The sequence below is a fragment of the Pezoporus wallicus genome, unplaced genomic scaffold, assembly GCF_028554395.1.
Source record: "Pezoporus wallicus isolate ANWC-B61680 ecotype Strahan unplaced genomic scaffold, APGP_CSIRO_Pwel_v1 contig_5524, whole genome shotgun sequence".
NCBI classification, from domain to species: domain Eukaryota; kingdom Metazoa; phylum Chordata; class Aves; order Psittaciformes; family Psittacidae; genus Pezoporus; species Pezoporus wallicus.
Genome location: NW_026636622.1, coordinates 1,406,003 through 1,426,020, shown reverse-complemented (window position 1 = coordinate 1,426,020; position 20,018 = coordinate 1,406,003). Strand labels below are relative to the sequence as shown.

The window sequence follows — 20,018 nt, the reverse complement described above, 5'->3', positions numbered from 1 at the left end:
TGGCCTTACAGCTTGATTTTTCTGAGCTTTTAAAAGAAGGAGACTTTTGTATACAAAATTTTCAAGGTTTCTAGTACAAAGGTGTTTCAGCCTTGTATTTAGGGGTGAATGCTGCATTATTGCTAGTACATCGATGTGTGTAGTGTTAGATGTTCTGTGTAAAAGTAATGGTACCTGATTCTCAGAGTTGGGTGCAATAGTATTAGTCTACTGCAGTGTTTTATATTAGTTTTGAATTATCTTCCTCCCTCCCCCAAAGTCAAGGCTAAGAAACATTTGAGAGGGGATCTATTTGTTATACTCAGAGCTGAGGACCGTCAAGACTTGCTCTTGTTACTATTGTCAGTTTAGCATTTAATTGCTTGTCCTTTCTTAAATATACACATAAACTTATGTATAAATTGTTTATAAACTTGTCCATAAATTTGTTTTCCTTGGCTAGTTATGCATTTAGGCCTATATCTTCCGCTCTAAATAGGGGTGCTTATTATAGCATAGGAAATGTTTACAAATCCTGATCTGGTAAACATTTACTGCCACCATCTCAGCATTTTAGAAGTGCCATTTTTGCTACTGGCACCGACCTGTACTAGTGATGTAAGCTGGCTTATAATGATGTAAATTCCTAGCCAGGAAGGGGTGTCACTCCAGGCCTGGAAGCCTACATCATAACCTCATAGCCAGATTGGTTAGGCAACACCTGTTGCTGTAAAATCACATCAATATCCATATAGCTGTTTTTTCAGCTCCTTTCCCAATGTTTCCTTTTAGAATCATAGAATCATAGAATAGTTAGGGTTGGAAAGGACCTGAAGATCATCAAGTTCCAACCTCACCGCCATAGGCGGGGACACCTCACACTAAACCGTGTCACCCAAGGCTCTGTCCAGCCTGGCCTTGAACACCCTCAGGGGTGGAGCATTCAAAACTTCCCTGGGCAACCCATTCCAGTGCCTCACCACCCTCATAGTAAAGAACTTCTTCCTTATATCCAATCTAAACTTCCCTGTTTTAACCTGTTACCCCCTGTCCTATCACTACAGTCCCTAATGAAGAGTCCATCCCCAACATCCCTATAGCCCCCCTTCAGATACTGGAAGGCTGCTATGAGGTCTCCACACAGCCTTTTCCTCTCCAGGCTGAACAGCCCCAACTTTCTCAGCCTGTCTTCATACGGGAGGTGCTCCAGTCCCCTGATCATCCTTGTGGCCTTTCTCTGGACTTGTTCCAACAGTTCCAAGTCCTTTTTATGTTGAGGACAGCAGAACTGCACACAATACTCCAGGTGAGGTCTCACAAGGGCAGAGTAGAGGGGCAGGATCACCTCCTTTGACATGCTGGTCATACTCCTTTTGATGCAGACCAGGATATGGTTGGCTTTCTGGGCTGCAAGCGCACACTGCCTGCTCTTGTTCATTTTCTCATCGACCAACAGCCCCAAGTCCTTCTCCGCAGGGCTGCTCTGAATCTCTTCTCTGCCCAACCTGTAGCTGTGCCTGGGATTGCTCCGACCCAGCTGCAGGACCTTGCACTTGTCATGGTTAAACTTCATGAGGTTGGCATCAGCCCACCTCACAAGCATGTCGAGGTCCCTCTGGATGGCATTCCTTCCCTCCAGTGTATCAACCGAACCACACAGCTTGGTGTCATTGGCAAACTTGCTGAGGGCGCACTCAATCCCACTGTCCATGTCACCAACAAAGATGTTAAACAAGACCGGACCCAACACCGATCCCTGAGGGACACCACTCATTACTGGTCTCCAGCCGGACATTGAGCCATTGACCACAACTCTTTGTGTGTGGCCATCCAGCCAGTTCTTTATCCACCGAGTGGTCCATCCATCAAATTGATGTCTCTCCAGTTTAGAGACAAGGATGTCATGTGGGACAGTGTCAAACGCTTTGAACAAGTCCAGGTAGATGACATCAACTGCTCTACCCCTGTCCATCAGTTCCGTAGCCCCATCATAGAAGGCCACCAAATTGGTCAGACAGGATTTCCCCTTGGTGAAGCCATGCTGGCTGTCACCAAGCACCTTGTTGATTTTTCACGTGCCTTATCATGCCTTCCAGGAGAATTTGCTCCAAGGTTTTGCCAGGCACAGAGGTGAGACTGACTGGTCTGTAGTTCAAATTTTTATTTGTAGTCTGAAGTTTTATTTCCTTACTTTGCAACAAAGATTATTTCTGTACGGCAAGAAATTCTGAATTTGAGCCATACTTTCCTCCCAAAATGGAGTAGAATTGAAAGGCAGAAATTTGTTGAAGGTATTAAAAATATCTACAACAATAACAAAAAGAAACTCAAACAAACAACCCCAAACCAAAAAAGCTGCAACGTCTTGAGGGTACAGGTTGTTTATGTTGTATTTTGAAAGGGGCTACCATGCTTTTCGATATAAATAATCAGTGATACAGGAGCTATGAGAAACACATTGTTTTGATTGTATTCAGTGTAGAAAACATGTAAATGCTGTCTAGTAGGTACATTATGTGATTCAAAAGGTAGTTCCTGGTTGACTTCTATATCCTTAGTATCAGGATCCTGCCTGTCTCGTAAATACTGCTTAATGGACTACACTGGCTGGGGAGGGGAATTTTGGAGGCGAATACTAGCTTTATGTTTGTTTATATTTATTTGTACTTCTCAATCTACCATAAACATGATATATCAAAAAGACTTAACAGTTATGCTTGGATTTCAGGCCTGGGAACAGTCTGCTGGAGTAATTGTGTTCCCCAACATGCAGCTGTTAGCAAGTGAGGTTTCCAAGCTTCTGACAAAAGAAATTAAGAGGACCCTCAATGGCAAACCTGCAGGTAATCATCTGTTATCACAACCACTGGATCCACTTCTGGCAATGTGCTGTCATTCAGCTGTCATCTGTGCTTACCATGAGGGGAAAGAGGAAAGTGCTAAGAGTAGCGAGCCAGATCTTTTGGTAGGGTTCAGCTAGCATAAACATACTATTTTTTGATGCAGCATCCTAGTTTTGGATGATTACCAGTGAAGAGCTGGCCTTGTATGCCATGGTGACTTTGGTTTTGGAACTTCTGTAGCTTGAAATGTATAATACTGCAGCTATGCAGTAAAAGAGTAGGCTATACACTATTCCGAGGAGCTTTCTTTAATGAGAAAAATACTGCTAGCTACACATGGCTTTCCTGGTGGCTGTCATACACTGGTCAGTTGGCAGATTTCATGTACTGAGCTGCTATTCCCAGTGAAGCTTGTCAATTTGAAATACATAGTTTACACAAACTGACCTGATGCTGAATCAAAATCATTTTATGTCCTTCTACTCACTTCAATGGACTCCTGCTACTGTAATTTTGTTAAATTTGTCACACCTGTTAAGAAAGGATGAATACAGAATTTTCATCTTTCATTAAGGAATTAAAGTTTAATGTTTTTGTGGCAACAGAGGAAGCTCGTCTGGCTTTGGAGCAATTGCTGCAACAGAAAGGGGAAGGAGAAGATGGCCATTTGCTGCTGAAATCAGTGTATCTGCTCTCACAGACTGACTTGGTAAGAGAAGTTACTACAGATTGTGTGTGTGTGGGGGGGTGTTGGTATTTTGTCTTTGTTTTTTTCCTTTCTATTTGAGAAGCTGGGTAGCCACTCCAACAGTGGAACACCTAAGTTTAGTAATGTTTATGCTATCTCCAATGCTTTGTGCTTCAGGAAGCCCAGGGTATGCAGTCTGATGGAGGACACACCCACAGGTTTATAGTCCAGGCTTTTCTAAAAGAGGGAAGTAGGTCCTCTGTACTTTCAGGTACCTTTTGTTTTGATCATTGGGCAGTTTGTTCTAGCGTTCCCCTGATTTTATTTTATTTTTCTACTGTATATCACTGCTCTTCAACATTTCTTTGTCACTCCAAGTTATGTATCAAAAAGATTACTACTAAGGATCTGTCTGTCTGGTAATGAAGTGGTTGGATTTTCCATCCTGAAGCTTCCCACTCTGAAGCATTTCAGAGCATTTCAGAAGCTCTGTTCGTACAGCCATTCTGAACACTGTATGGCATCCCTGACACTGAGCTGAGCAGCTTGTCTCATTCTTATTCAGATACATGAAAATAAAATCTCACTGTCATCTTGTAGTAGACATGTTGCGTGTCATAAGGAGCTCTATAAAACCATATATAGTTAGTCACAGCATGACGTTCCTGGTGAGGTTCGCATTTTCCATGGATATAAGATGTTGATATTTTTTGTGGCGCAAACACTTGCAAAACTTCGTATCACAAACCTTACTTCTCTGTTTAATTTGCTGCTGATTTTTCTTATCATTATTGTGTGCCAAGCAGACACGCTGAGATTTCTCAGTAAGTTATACACAGCAATAATAAAGATGGGAAGAAAATAAGTGTCGGGAAATATTGTAGAGGAACAGTATCTCTTGTATTTATAAAAGCTATAATTAGAAGTGCGTGTGCAGCTATTCAGTATGTTACAAAAGCAAAGGTGTTATAGCTAAACTGCTATGGTGGGTCAAGGAGGGAATGGAGAATTTGTGCTTTTAATATACCAGGCCTCTATAGCTGCAAGGTGTCCTGTGAATTAATGATAAAGGGGTCAATGACTGCTCCTGGACTTCCTATTTTAGTTGCTAGTTAGTTTGCAGTTTGTGTGCTTTATTGACTGTAGTTCTCCTTATGCAGGATGTAATAGGTATCTCTGCCAAAGTTGTAGTTCAGATGGAGTGGGAAGTCCTAGGAACACTTATAGCAACACAGTGTTTACTTCTGATGAGTGGATTTGTACAGCCATGCTATATGTATATATGCACACATTTGTGTGCCCTAGAACACCTGTATGGATACAATGCTCAACTTCTTCATCTGCCGTGACTACACTCAGTGTATTGAAACGCAAGGAAACTGTGGTCAGATTCTGGAGGATGTGATTTTTCTTTTCCTTACTTAGAGAACTATGTGGAATATCATTGGATCTGGCCTTCCAGCAGCTCTGATGCAGTGCCTGTACCTTTTCTTTACTTTTCCTCTGAAGAAAACCAGTGATGGAGATACAAGTGAGGATGACCCCCAAACTCAGGAAATGCTTGTTAAGGTGAGGTGAACTCTCCAGAAGGAGTTCATTTGCCATAGGTACTGAGATGTTCCTTTAGGCTTTTAGCTGGTGATTTACTCAAACTGCCAAAATAGGAGTAAATTTGGACTGAAAACTAGTGCAGAAGCTAGAGGAGAAGTATAAAACAGTCTGAGATGGTGCACTTTATATCTTTTTTTGTTGTTGCTAAACAAAACACCATGACTTTAAGTGGGAAAAAATCCATGGAAAATATCCTAGTGGTAGTTCTATTTGTTCATTTCACTTCACCTTTTCTCCTAGTATTAGGAGGCATTATTATTAGGCATTAGTATCAAACTGTAATCCCCAATATCCCAATCCCACCCCCCACCCCCCCAAGTGGGTATTTCTTTACCTCCCAGGTATTTGTAAAGGTTTTTATAGTAGCTGATGTTTGTTTGCTTTTCAGATAATGCTCAACATGTACAGAGAGGAACAAGGTGTAGAGGAACTTCTGGCAGCTGATAAGCTTCAGTCATTAATTATAGCAACTGCTTCCCTCTGGGACCAGTGTAGCCACTCCTGGAAAGTACCTACAGGCCGTGTGCTGAGAACAATTTCAAAGGCTCAGACCAAAACCAGCATTGTGTACTTACAAGGTTTGGCTTAAAATTTTGACTATTCCTTTTCTGATAGCTCCACTGAGAATGAAATCTCAAGAAGAATCTCCCTGGGATAGACTTTTATCTCTACACTCAATTGCAAAGCATGGGCTCTTGGGAGCTTTATGTAGTACTGATAGCCATCTGGAAAGTGAAGTTTTTTCTACAGAAAAAAGTAAAATTACAAGCAAGGGCTAATCCCATCTAATAACAGTAATGCAGGAAATGATAATGGTATCATGTTTCTTTTATGATTGCATGACTCAGTGTGTGAGTCTAAGGCTCGTGCATACTCTAAAAACAAAGTTGAGGGCACTGCCAGAGGAATGGAGTCTTTTGGGACAACTTTATGACTGGTTTAAGTTTTTTCTTCCTAAGTTTTACTAGTGTAAGAAATTTTTTGTTACTAAGTGCAAAGACAATGAGTCTCAATTTCTTAGAATTAAAAAAAAAAAAAAAAAATTCTATAATCCAGACTTTACGCTCAGTACATCGCTTCATGGAGTAACTGCATGAAGGTATTTTTATTTTTCGAAGTAAAAATTTGGCTTCCTGGGTGAGATTGAAAGACTGAGGAATAATATTTCTTAAAGTACTGAACTGTTGAGACATTTTGAAGCTGTCCTGGAAGGACTGGCCGTCAGATTAGACAGGAAAACTAGGCTTCATTGCTCAGAGCAGCATGTGTATATTCCATTATGTATGCCTTATTGAGCAAAGAATTAATCTCTGAACTCTGCTTAGAATGTGTGACTGACTTAGTCCAAGACAAATATATCAGCTTCTACTTGCCTTGTAATCAGACAGCTGGATTCACTGCATATGAATTTTGGTGAGTGTATGTTTTGGAAGTTTACACTCCTGAGACTGAATAAGCTTCTGGGGATTAAGTAAAGAAATGCACACATACTTTAGAACCAGAAATGTTCTTCATGTAGCCTCTGAAATGAATGTGATGTTCATCTATCCTCTTGTCTTTTCTTTCTAGGAGAAGAGTTAACTGACTGCCATTTTACTGGGAAATAACTTTTCAGACTTGATGTTCTGTTGCTGTTAGTAAATTTGAACTTGTTTTACTGTCAGTTCTTAAATATCTGCTATATCGTTTCTCCACAGCTGTGGACTGCATTAAAATAGCTATTCAGAATCTCTTTAAAGTGGCTGATACCCTACCTGCTTGTGATGTGTGTGAAGCTGCTAGTATTGTCTTGTGCTTTGTGAAAGATTCCTATCCCATATCCTCAGCTTTATTAACAGAGTTTGAAAACAATGATGGCTACCAACTCCTGCTAAAAATTTTACTGAGGTAAGTAGAGAGGTTTTGAGTGTAATTCTAGAGGGTGATAAAAAGTTATTTCCAGAACCCACAGTGGTCTTTTTTACAATATGGCTTATGTGGGTAATCCTGTCTGGATGTAAAGCCAGTAATAAAGACCCCAATACTGGATCTTTCATTGCTGTTTTAGGAAGGGAAGCAGTACATAACTTCTACTGAAACCATAACACAAATTAACAGTAGGAGAAGTTAGTCTACAAGTGGCACAGTGACTTACTGAACGCAAGACAAAGGTTCTTCATCAATTAATATTAAAGGGGTTGTAGGTCAGAGACATGTCACAGTTAAGGTGAATACAAGAATAGTCTCTTTGGGAGGGAAACCTAATCTCCTTGCTGTGCAGAAAACAAGCAAACAAACAAACCCCACACAAACTTATATCTGAAAAGATGGTTCTTCGGAGCTGAGATGAATATGAACATATCAGGAAAAAAACCACTAGTTATTCTAATAAGTACAAAGTAGAATCTTTTACTCTCCTTGTCTCCTTGCATTGTCTAACCAGGTTCTGAGTTTGCAATGTCAAAACAGTACATTATACCACTTCCCTAGAAAGCACTTAAGAACTTTGTTCTGGTTTTCTTTTATATCATATGAAGAGAGCATTTCCAGATCTTCTCAGTTTAATGCTGTTTCCATTCTGACTTTGCCTTTTATCATAGAATCATAGAGTAGTTAGGGTTGGAAAGGACCCTAAGATCATCAAGTTCCAACCCCCTGCCATGGGCAGGGACACCTCACACTAAACCATGTCACTCAAGGCTCTGTCCAACCTGGCCTCGAACACCGCCAGGGACGGAGCATTCACAGCTTCCTTGGGCAACCCATTCCAGTGCCTCACCACCCTAACAGGAAAGAACTTCTTCCTTATATCCAATCTGAACTTCCCCTGTTTAAGTTTTAACCCGTTATCCCTTGTCCTATCACTACAGTCCCTAATGAAGAGTCCCTCCCCAACATCCCTATAGCCCCCCTTCAGATGCTGGAAGGCTGCTATGAGGTCTCCACGCAGCCTTCTCTTCTCCAGGCTGAACAGCCCCAACTTCCTCGGCCTATCTTCATATGGGAGGTGCTCCAGTCCCCTGATCATCCTCATGGCCCTCCTCTGGACTTGTTCCCACAGTTCCCTGTCCTTTTTATGTTGAGGACACCCGAACTGCACACAATACTCCAGGTGAGGTCTCACAAGAGCAGAGTAGAGGGGCAGGATCACCTCCTTCGACCTGCTGGTCATGCTCCTTTTGATGCAGCCCAGGATATGGTTGGCTTTCTGGGCTGCAAGCACACCCTGAAGCCAGCTCGTGTTCAATTTCTCATCGACCAACACCCCTAAGTTCTTCTCCACAGGGCTGCTCTGAATCTTTTTTCTGCCCAACCTGTAGTTGTGTATTCTTGTATTATTCTTGCTGTGTATTTCTTTTATTTCTTCTCCAACACTTGCAAGAACTTTGGTCCCTGTCCAGTACGTTAGACTGAGGGGAGTATTTTGTAATTTGGATCTAGGGGACTGTAATTTGAATCATGAATCCAAAGGTATCTGTAGGTGAGTGTGATTTCTCATGATTTTTGGATGGCACAACATAATTAACTTACAATTGGAAAAAGTCTGGTCTTTTTCTGGCAGTGTTTTCTTTAGTTACTGTAGATTGACTAATTCTCCCTTATAAATAACCTCTGTGTAGATGTATATTTCTGATTAAATTGGGACCACATAAAGACAGAAACACCCAGTCTTTTATCAGTAAGGAATACAGGTGCCCCCATCCTTTGAAAGTGATGTGGGACAGAAATAGCATACAAGTGCTCAGGGCTTCTGATTAATCTCCCTTGTCAGCATACACTGGCAGAAGGAGAGAGACAGAGAGCTGCTTTCCTGAACATTTTGTGTGACCAAGTTTCCTCTTCTCTGATGTTTGGGATTTCTTTTTCAGGTAAAAAGAATCTTGCTGACCACTTGCTTTCCTTCCAAAATGGATACTGGCATTTGCCCTGGATTCCGCCCGCCTCCCCCTCCCCCCACCCCCCCCTTCTTGTTTGGATTAAACCAGAACATTTGTTTTGTTTTCTTCCAACATTTCCACAGCTTCCAGTATCAGTCCCTTGCTCTACCACTATCTATGCCTAGATACTACAGTTGTCTTTAAATTTGATCCCTCTAAGCTGTACAGAATAGGATGACATGATAAGCAGCTCTCTGCCTTTGAAAGACTCTCATTTCAGTCTAAACTGTAGCAAATCTGGGGTTACAGTTCAAGCTATTTCCTTACTAGGAGAGACATGCCATCCCCATGTCTGAGTCACAAAGCTCAGGAAATGCAATATTTTTCCCTAAGGGCTAAGATTTTTCTGGTTTTTATCTCAGCTAGTCCCTTACCGTGCCAACAACATGCCTACCTTTTAATGTGAACTGCCTGATTTAATTTTTGATTTCTCAGAAAATTAAAATTTTATCTCCCCAAAACAAGAATTTTTTGAGACAATTACTTTTCTTTTTTTTTTTTTAAGTACACGTAACTAGACTAAATTTCAACATTTATCTTCCTTTTCTTCAGAAGTCACGTACAGTGGCACTTCAGTTTTCTTCTTCAGTTTTTGTTCTAATTCAGAATGTGCCACCCAGGTGTGAAGTTACTGTTTGTAAGGTGATTAAACAAGTCACAGAATAAGACAGTAAGACAGCAAAACAGGCTGGGAAGGAGCAGGGACTAAAACGGGTAGCTCCTATGTGCTCATGACCTGGTGATGTATCCAAAATATTTGCATTACTAAGGCATGAACATGACTGTCCGAAATTTTGTTCCTAGATGTGAAGGGTTGCAGCAAAATGAAGGAGAACCCTATCTAGAGGAGATCTTGGACATGCTGACTTGCCTTACAACCTGTGGAAAATCTGAATTGAAAGTTTCTGGCAATATTGTACACCCGCAATTACCACACTTTAATTTTGAATGGACACGGTCTTCTGGTACAGTATATATATATATGTGGTTATGTAGGCGGGCCATAGAAGAACAACATTCTATTAATTATGTGTCTTAATATGGTGGGAAGAGTAGAAGATGGAATCTTCTGATCTATGTACTTAACCCTGTATCAAGCTGAACTGACTGTATCAGCTGTAGGGTCCTAATCCAAGGTTGAGAATCTGCCTCCAAATCACATCCCTTGTGTCTGTGATTTCTTTTCTACTCTCAGACATGATTTAATATTGTAGTTATGGTGCTTGCAGTCTGAAATAGCATTGACATAAAAATGATCTCACCTGTTTTTATCCCACAGGAATGACAGTGAAAAACCTTCAGGCTTTTCAGGTGTTGCAGTCTATTTTCCAGAAAAGTAATAATCAGTACCTGTGTGAAAGAATCTTGGCAGCAATCAGTACCATATGGGCCTGGGACACAGTCAACTTCTTTCTTCTGGAATGGACACTACAACCTATCAACCAGTTTATTGACATAATCCATTTCAAACCATACCCAGTCCAAGTCCAGTTCTTCAGACTGGTGGAGTCCATAGTGCTAGACCTGTCCTATGTCCCCCATGAAATTTTGAAGAAGGTTCAGTATTTGATAAAGGAAAACATAGTGCCATTCTGCACCTTAACAGCTCTCCGGTGCCTTCTCACCATGACCAAGAAGGACCTGTTACTCAGTGATATCTTCCGTGACTCTGGGCTCTTAGGTCTACTGCTGGCACTTTTAAGGAAGCAAGCTAAGATCCTGAGGAAGTCAGGTACAACTTAATGTTATTCATAATGACTGTTGAAGTAGCCTGATCGATAGGAAGAAACTAACCTCTTTCTACAGTCAAATTACAGATTTTATATTCTGAGTAACTAGATTTTGTCTGGCCAACTGGCCTAGAATATGTGATATATTAAGCTGGGTTTTCTTTGAAACCTTCACTGTTTATCATTATAATTACTAGCCTAAACAGTTCTGAGCTATTCTTCACTAGTCTATTATTAATTATTCTAGAGAGTACCGTTCAGACTACACTTTAAAAACAGGTCTCAGTTTGGGGTTCTGTAGAACTCCAGCTTGAGAGTAGAGTAAAAAAAGGTTTTTCACAGTGCTTAGCTCCTGTGAAAATGATACGTAATCCTAAGAACTGATTGAAAGCAGTTTCTTGAGTTTTGGCCCTATATTACTACCACCCATTGTCATCTGACATAGATATCTCTTATTATGAAAACAGAAGGTAATAGTCCTGATGTGGTAACTGTGGGGTACAGCCAACTTAGGGGAAAGACTCACATAATTAAAAGTTCATAACTGCTAATTTAAAAAAAAAGAAAAATGCATTAGCACATTTCCTGTGCTATATGAATTGGGAAATGCCTTAAAATTCCAATGCAATAGTTGTTTAATAACGCAGGAGGGACCCAAAATACTAGGTAGAACTTCTGATGCAGCAAGCACAATTGAATTATTTTTGCACATTTATTCCAAGCAACATAAGAAATATGAATTGCAACAGAAGATCTGGAGTGCAGGCATCCATTACCTGTGAGGACACTTAGATTTGTGTTCTTGATGTCAGAGAACTGGTTTTGTACAAGAATATTAAGATAAGGATTTTCAAGGATCTTGAAATCTGCCCTTCTGCTTACGAGCTGCTACACGGATGCTTTATTCTGTCTTGTCATTAATTTCACTGCTTTAGATCATAGAATCATAGAATTGTAGAGTAGTTAGGGTTGGAAAGGACCTTAAGATCATCAAGTTCCAAACCCCCTGCCATGGGCAGGGATACCTCACACTAAACCATATCACCCAAGGCCTTGACCAACCTGGTCTTGAACACTGCCAGGGATGGAGCATTCACAAGCTCCCTGGGCAGCCCATTCCAGTGCCTCACCACCCTCACAGGAAGGAATTTCCTCCTTATATCCAATCTAAACTTCCCCTGTTTAAGTTTTAACCCGTTACCCCTTGTCCTATCACTACAGTCCCTAATGACGAGTACCTCTCCAGCATCCCTATAGGCCCCCTTCAGATACTGAAAGGCTGCTATGAGGTCTTCACGCAGCCTTCTCTTCTCCAGGCTAAACAGCCGCAACTTTCTCAGCCTACCTTCATACGGGAGGTGCTCCAGTCCTCTGATCATCCTCGTGGCCCTCCTCTGGACTTGTTCCAACAGTTCCAAGTCCTTTTTATGTTGAGGACAGCAGAACTGCACACAATACTCCAGGTGAGGTCTCACAAGGGCAGAGTAGAGGGGTAGGATAACCTCCTTCGACCTGCTGGTCATGCTCCTTTTGATGCAGCCCAGGATACGGTTGGCTTTCTGGGCTGCGAGCGCACCCTGAAGCCAGCTCGTGTTCAATTTCTCATTGCCCAGCACCCCCAAGTCCTCCTCCGCAGGGCTGCTCCATCTCTTCTCTGCCCAACCTGTAGCTGTGCCTGGGATTGCTCTGACCCAGGTGTAGGACCTTGCACTTGACATGGTTAAACTTCATGAGGTTGGCATCAGCCCACCTCACAAGCGTGTCGAGGTCCCTCTGGATGGCATTCCTTCCCTCCAGCATATCAGCGGAACCACACAGCTTGGTGTCATCGGCAAACTTGCTGAGGGCGCACTCAATCCCACTGTCCATGTCAGCGACAAAGATGTTAAACAAGACTGGACCCAACACCGATCCCTGAGGAACACCACTCATTACCGGTCTCCAGCTGGACATTGAGCCATAGACCACAACTCTTTGTGCGCAGCCATCCAGCCAGTTCTTTGTCCACCGAGTGGTCCATCCATCAAATTGATGTCTCTCCAGTTTAGAGACAAGGATGTCATGTGGGACAGTGTCAAACGCTTTGAACAAGTCTGGGTAGATGACATCAACTGCTCTACCCCTGTCCATCAGTTCCGTAGCCCCATCATAGAAGGCCACCAAATTGGTCAGGCAGGATTTCCCCTTGGTGAAGCCATGCTGGCTGTCACCAAGCACCTTGTTGATTTTTCACGTGCCTTATCATGCCTCCCAGGAGAATCTGCTCCAAGGTTTTGCCAGGCACAGAGGTGAGACTGACTGGTCTGTAGTTCCCTGGGTCATCCATTTTCCCCTTCTTGAAAATGGGGGTTATATTTCCCTGTTTCCAGTCATCGGGAACTTCACCTGACTGCCATGATTTCTCAAATATGATGGCCAGTGGCTTAGCAACTTCATTCGCCAGCTCCTTCAGGACCTGTGGATGGATTTCATCAGGATCCACGGACTTGTGCACATTCAGATTTTTAAGATGGTCTCCAGCCAAATCCTCTCCTACAGTGGGCACAAGGTCTTCATTCTCTCAGTCCCTGCGTCTGCCTTCCAAGACTTGGGTGGTGTGGTCAGAGCCTTTGCCAGTGAAGACTGAGGCAAAGAAGACATTCAGAACCTCAGCCTTCTCCAAATCCTGTGTAGCCAGTTCTCCTGAGAGCTTCCTGAGGGTGCCTACGTTCTCCCTAGTCTGTTTTTTATTTGCTATGTACCTGTAGAATCCCTTCCTGTTATCCTTAATATCGCTAGCCAAGTTTATTCTAACTGGGCCTTGGCTTTCCTAACCTGGTCCCTAGCTTCCCAGACAACATCCCTGTACTCTTCCCAGGCTGCCTGTCCTTGCTTTCACTTCTTATAAGCCTCTTTTTTCATTTGAATTTTCCTCAGGAGCTCCTTATCCATCCAAGGAGGTCTCCTGGCCCTCCTGCTGCACTTCCTTCTAGTTGGGATGCAACACTCTTGAGCTTGCATCAGGTGATACTTGAATATCAACCAAGAGTCTTGGGCCCCCCTGCCCTCTAGGGCTATATCCCACGGAACCTTACTAAGCAGGTTCCTGAAGAGGCCAAAGTCTGCTCTTTTGAAGTTCAGGGCAGTGAGCTTGCTGCAAGCTCTTCTTGCTGTCCTGAGGATCTCAAATTCGACCATCTCGTGATGGCTGCATCCAAGGCTGCCCTGGAGAGTCACATTTCCAACGAGCCCTTCCCTGTTGGTGAGCACAAGGTCAAGCATGGCACCTCTCCTTGTTGGCTCCTCTATTACTTGCAGGAGGAAGTTTTCTTCCACACAATCGAGGAACCTCCTGGATTGCTTGTGCCAGGCCGTACCGTCCTTCCAACAGATGTCAGGGTGGTTGAAGTCACCCATGAGAGCAAGGGCCTGAGAGCGTGAGGCTTTTCCTATCTATCTATAGTGTGCTTCATCCGCAGGTTCTTCTTGATCAGGCGGTCTGTAACAGATCCCCACAGTAATGTCTCCCATCGGTGTTTTCCCTTTAATCCTGACCCACAAACTCTCTCGGTGATCTAAATTTTATAGAATGAGTGATTGAATGGCTACGTAATTTGTAAATTTAGGCACATAGGTAAAGAGGAAGTAGAAACACCGTTATTACCACTATTGTCTGTAGCTATGTGGGAGGTCCAGACTGCAGAATGTGGAATCAGACCTGTGTTTTCCAATCCCAGACTAAACCCTAATAACTAGAGAATGTCTTCTCTGTATTTTGTTGCTCATATTAGGGTTCAATATGAGCAATATTTAAGAGAAAATTAGAATTTGCTGGAAAACTGGTTTTCTTTCTTGGTTTAATATATTTTAGGTATAGTTAACCAGGTCTTGTATAAATTGTATTATGACTTTTGATACACTGACAGCTGGAACCCATCTGCCTGGTCTGGAAGAAGGCACTGAGAAGGAATTAAATGCTGTGATGCTGAAGATGGTGGCTGCTCTTACTGTGAGGTCTGTGAGGAACACTGGTAAGAAACGGCATGACTACATTACTTTTGTGGTATTTGGTGGTAAGTAGCCACAATGCCTGTTAAGGAGTACCGACAAATTTTCCAATTTCCATGCTTCAGTGAGAAGTGGAGGACAACTCTAGAAGAGTAGGGATAACAGGTTTTTTATACCAGGAAGAAATGTGTCAAAGGTATTCTCATCCTGCTTAAGGAGCCTTATCCCAGTAGTCACTCTTCTTCCCTCATCCATGGGATACTTCTGAATTGTTTACATAGAAAATACAAGTCATCTTGTAGAAAGCAAAACTGTGTGAGAGGTTTGCGTGCTGTTTGGTCATCCAGATTTTCTTCCATAGTATCTATTATTTGAATTCTTGATGGGATCAGACACATGCTGAGTAACACTTACACATGTAGAGTTGGCATACCTAACAGCTGTGTGTGTAGGAAATCTTGTGGAACATAGTAATACAGAAGTGAACTCTTATGAACTCTGGAATCCACTCAATATTCACTCTTGATCATAGAATCATCGTGCTTGCAGCATCTTACAGTGCAGATACAGTCACAAATTATCAAACATTCCCCTTCATGAACTGAAGAGATTTTTAAGCTGAAAACTAGTAAGGAGTTGAATAGAAACTATGCTCATGCAGTAATGTTTTCCCTAGCTGTACTTCTGCTGTTCAGCCTGTGTCGTCTTTAGCTTAACTAGCTGCTCTTCTTGCCTCTCCTGCTAAAATGTGGCACTTCACGCCAACACTGAAAATCTGCCTGTGAAAACTATAAGTAAGGGATAGATTAAGTAACAAATAACACTATGTTTGTCCCCAGTTGTCCTGAAGGACTATGGAATGGTGCCATATATCAAGATATTTTTGGATGATGAGTGCTACAGGAGTGCTACTCTCAGCATCTTGGAGCAGCTGTCAGTCATCAACTATGAAGAATATATGAGCATTATTATTGGGGCCCTTTGTTCTTCTACTCAAGGGGAACTACATCTGAAACTAGATCTGCTGAAGGTAATTAATGTGGTTTCCCACTTGGTTGTTGTTTTCTTGGCAAATTGCTCTTAATCTCATACCTAGCACTGCGGTTTTTCCAAAGAAGGTAAGTGTGGAACTTAAAAGAGCCATGGGCTAGTTTTTAATTCTGGTAAATTAGGCACTTTGATTTTTAGCAATGTGTGTAGTCAACACCTTCACTCAGTATCAGCTTGTGAAGTATTTTGAAGACTTAAATAGGAAGGATAGAGAAATGGAAATGGTGAAGGGTACAGTTGTATGAACAGTTCTATGTAATGTGACAGTGAAAGGAGAAACAGATGTGAATAACAGTGGAGGAGAGGTAGAGGGAGGATGTGAGAAGAGGTAAAGGAATAAGACTGGAAGAGACAGGGCAGGCATGAGATGAACAGCTTGATTCTCTTAGGTTTCCAAGGTTGAAACTTTGCTGTCCTTAATTTTGTCATCTCTCACATACATCAGTGTCATGAAAAATGAGTTGTGAGATGATGGAAAGGTGTCTTGTGAATGTTTGGAGGAATAAATTCGTGTGATTCATAGCCTGTATTGTGTTTATTTAGGATATGATCTTGTTTATACAGGATCTGATAAGCAATGAAGCAGGGGAAAGAACTGGTGTGGTTTATTTTGGTTTAGATCATGGGCATCAAATTGAAAAGCAACAGTGTTATATGCACTGGTTGAAAGTTTCATTCTACCTTCTCTACCAAGTGTGAACTGAATTCACCTTTCAGCATGTCCTGGGTTCAGCAGTAGCAGTCATTTTTTCTCCTTCTTAGTAGCTGGTGCAGTGCTGTGTTTTTGACTTTCGGCCTGGGAACAGAGCTGATAACGCTCAAATGTTTGGTCTGGCCAAGGACTTTTCTGAGTCTCATGCTCTGCCAGGGAGAAGGGGAAGCCAGAAGGGAGCAGAGGCGGGACACCTGACCCAAACTGACCAAAGAGGTATTCCATACCACAGCACGTCATGCCCAGGATGTAACTCGTTGTTACCTGGAAGGGCTGGTAGACTGCGGGGTTGGAAGAGGCATTGGTCGGTGCTTGGTAGGGCTGGGGGGGGGGCGAGTTATTGGTTGGCTGGTGGTGAGGTGTTGTATTCTCTTCCCTTGTTATTTCCTTTATCATTATTATTGTTGGTGACAGCAGCAGTGATTTGTGTTATACCTTAGTTACTAAACTGTTCTTATCTCAACCTGTGGGAGTTGCATTCTTTTTGATTCGCCTCTCCGTCCCTCCGGGAGTAGGGGGAGGGCGAGAAGGGGGGAGTGAGTGAATGAGCTGCCTGACTGGGTTTAAACCATTACACAGCACAACAATAACAGCTGCTTCTGTGATAGAAGAACCATGTTACTTTAAAAAAACCAAAAATGTGACAAATTTTATAGCTTTGATTTAAACAGTAAACTTTAACAGTATCTGTGGAAAAGTTGAGTACAGTGTCCAAACTAATATGAAAATAATTGCAGCTTCAGTGTCTAATTTTGACAAATGATAACTATATTAAGGCATAATGTAAGCAAATGAATTTATTACCTACACCCATTGGGACTGTGATTGTGTTACACATAAATTCAGATTGATTTGCTAATATATATTTAGCTGTTAAAGCCTGAGCCCAAATGCAATTAGAACTGCCATATTCCAGAGTGGCACATGGACAATTATGAGGAATAACAAATAATGGAACGTGAAATAAATTCTGTTAACGTTAACTGGGTTAGGGGATTTCCAGCAGACACGAATTTTATAGATTCAGGACAGAGGAATACTAACTCATAGGCGATTAAATTCTAACTGAGTTAGAGCTCAAGGAAATGTGGTTACTGCTGACCTTCTCTGAAATGTGTTAAAGCCATCCAGATAACTTCAACTCTGAGTTATTAAATTTACTCCCTGTTCAGAAGTCTCTGCCTGGTTTGATACATTATCATACAAAATTGAATGACAGTAATAAAGTTCCTCCCTCCCCCTCCAGTTCTGGTAACCCTTTCTCACAGTCCTAGATCCCATTACAAGGATATCTACTTGTGTTAAAACTGTTCCTCTTCAGCAGGTTGTGAAGTGGAATTCTTTCATGGGATATCTGTTGGGAAACTATGTAAAATAAGCCCTTTCCAATGTGAAAAGGTACAGCCTCAAATTTCTAAGGTCCCTGGCGCCTGAAAAAGTATTATATTTATAAAATTAATTGTGCAACAACCCAAAACTTGGAATGGGTTGCATTCAAAGACGGTAGACTGTTTCCTTGCAAGCTCTTTTTTCTCACTGATTTTATTTCCAAAACCACATATCTTAATAATTTACTTTACATTTGTTTTAAAATGGCTTATTTTAAAAATAATTCAAAATTTACAAGTGGTATAGGTTGCTTTCTATACATGTGTAATATTGTCAAGTGGCATTCGCTTATAGCCTGCTTTAAGCCTGTTGTAGTTAGAGAAAACCTAATTACTTTGTTACCTTGGGATCTGACTCTATGGTTATTTTCCTCTGAAGTATTGTGCAAACTTTAAAAATATGTCTTCTGAGAAAGAGAATTATTCTTGCCTTCCTCAATGAGCAGAGCCTGCTGCTTGTAGTATTCTTCTGGTCATCCTGAGTCACTCCTTTTTTGAAAAGGGTCTGCTCAGCCACATGAGCAAGTCTAGCACATTCAGGGCTGTAGGAAGACTTGCCTATAGAGAGCTGTACCTTTTTGTCAGTTCCTGTGTATGGTTATTTGCAGTTGTATCACTGCTTTCATTTTAGGCAAAGACTGATTTCTTGGGAGACTTCGAAAAGACTGATGAAAGAATAGCAAAGATCTGAAACTGCTTCTGGCCAAACTGACTAGGACATGTAATGCAGGATTAATGAATAATAATGATCTCTTTGCTTATTCCTATTCAGCCATAACTGTTGGGCTGACTCCATGGGTTGCTTCTGAGGGTGCATTCAAATCTCAGTTGTTTAACTCACTGGATATATAGGGGAAGGGAGGAGGAGAAAAGTTGTGCTGGGATGAGCTTTAGTTTGATCAACTTTTTTTTTCTTTTTTTCTTTATCTTGAAGAGTGACATTTCAATAAAAGAATTTTGATACAAACTTGGAATTTTAAAATACTTTAAAGCTTCTCTGTCCCTTGATTTAACTTTTTTGTTTTGTTGTTTTTTTTTTTTGTCTCCTTCTTAACATTTGTAGTCACTCCTGAGGATACTGGAGAGTCCCAAAAGCCATTCAGCTTTCAGAACCTGCAGTGGATTCAATGGACTCCTGTCCCTTCTATCAGACATGGAAGGTGCATTGCAGGACCCTCCATCTGGGCTGTGGACATCAGTTGGGCAGAATAGTATATTGGAGCTAGTTTTCTACACGCTTCAGGGAATAACAGCAGCCCTGCACCTAGACCCTGTCAACAGCAGCTTCTTCCAGAGGAATGGTTTCTTTGAAAAGATGGCAGAGGATCTTGGGTCACTCGGATGCTTCTGGACACAAGGGGAATATCAAATCTCTCTGAGCCTTGAAAAGACAAGAACGTTTGCAGAATTCTTGGATGCAGCTTTCTGTTCCTCAGAACCTTTCCCAATGTGGCTAAAGAACTGCATATGGATTCTGAATTTTCTTGACCACATGGTTAAAGGAACCCTCCATCTGGAGAGCTACTTCAAGGAGAGAAAGCCAGAGATGGGAGAGGCATCAAGAGATGATCAGGAAGGACCCCAAGCTCAAGAAGAGCATCCTGTTGCTTTCAAAAGACCAGGCAACAAATCACCTACCTCTGCATTTAGGGTATGCAGAAACCCTGAGAAGTAAGTCTTTATCTACTACAGGAAATATAATAAGAAGACTTGTATCTGCATTTTATATAGCAGTAAACTGAGGTAAGGTGTGACATAACCTGCCTAGAGCAAACAAATCAGTCCCACAGTCCCAACTCGCAGGCCTGTGGGGAGTAGAAATCACCTCTTTTTAAAAGGTAAATGATGGTAAATATTGGGACATGAGTCCTCGGTGGAGCAGCAGGTCACACAAGCCAGAGAGTGGCAGAGTTTGTGCTGGAGGTTCTGACACATGCAATGTGGAAGCTGGAATAGACTGTAGGAAATGGTTGTTGGGACTTGAAGTTTGTGTTTAGTCTCAGCTTGAATATGCCCTGGTCAATTTTGACTTTTTCAATTATGTGAAAATACGTTTTTTGTCACCTAATACATTAAAAATGAAAGCTATTTAAATGATTTAAGTGGTCCCTCA

General features: G+C 41.8%; 1 protein-coding gene across 2 annotated transcripts in view; it reads left to right on the top strand.

The window, feature by feature from the left end:
- Positions 1-20,018, top strand: part of WDFY4 (WDFY family member 4) — a 142,686-nt gene that overhangs the window by 9,520 nt on the left and 113,148 nt on the right. For both annotated transcript variants that reach the window (XM_057401045.1, XM_057401044.1), the window contains exons 3-12: positions 2,708-2,822; positions 3,428-3,531; positions 4,936-5,079; positions 5,510-5,699; positions 6,819-7,008; positions 9,843-10,003; positions 10,318-10,770; positions 14,674-14,778; positions 15,595-15,785; positions 18,969-19,576. In XM_057401045.1, the coding sequence (XP_057257028.1) occupies positions 2,708-2,822; positions 3,428-3,531; positions 4,936-5,079; positions 5,510-5,699; positions 6,819-7,008; positions 9,843-10,003; positions 10,318-10,770; positions 14,674-14,778; positions 15,595-15,785; positions 18,969-19,576 (2,261 nt within the window). The remainder of the gene's footprint in view (positions 1-2,707; positions 2,823-3,427; positions 3,532-4,935; positions 5,080-5,509; positions 5,700-6,818; positions 7,009-9,842; positions 10,004-10,317; positions 10,771-14,673; positions 14,779-15,594; positions 15,786-18,968; positions 19,577-20,018) is intronic.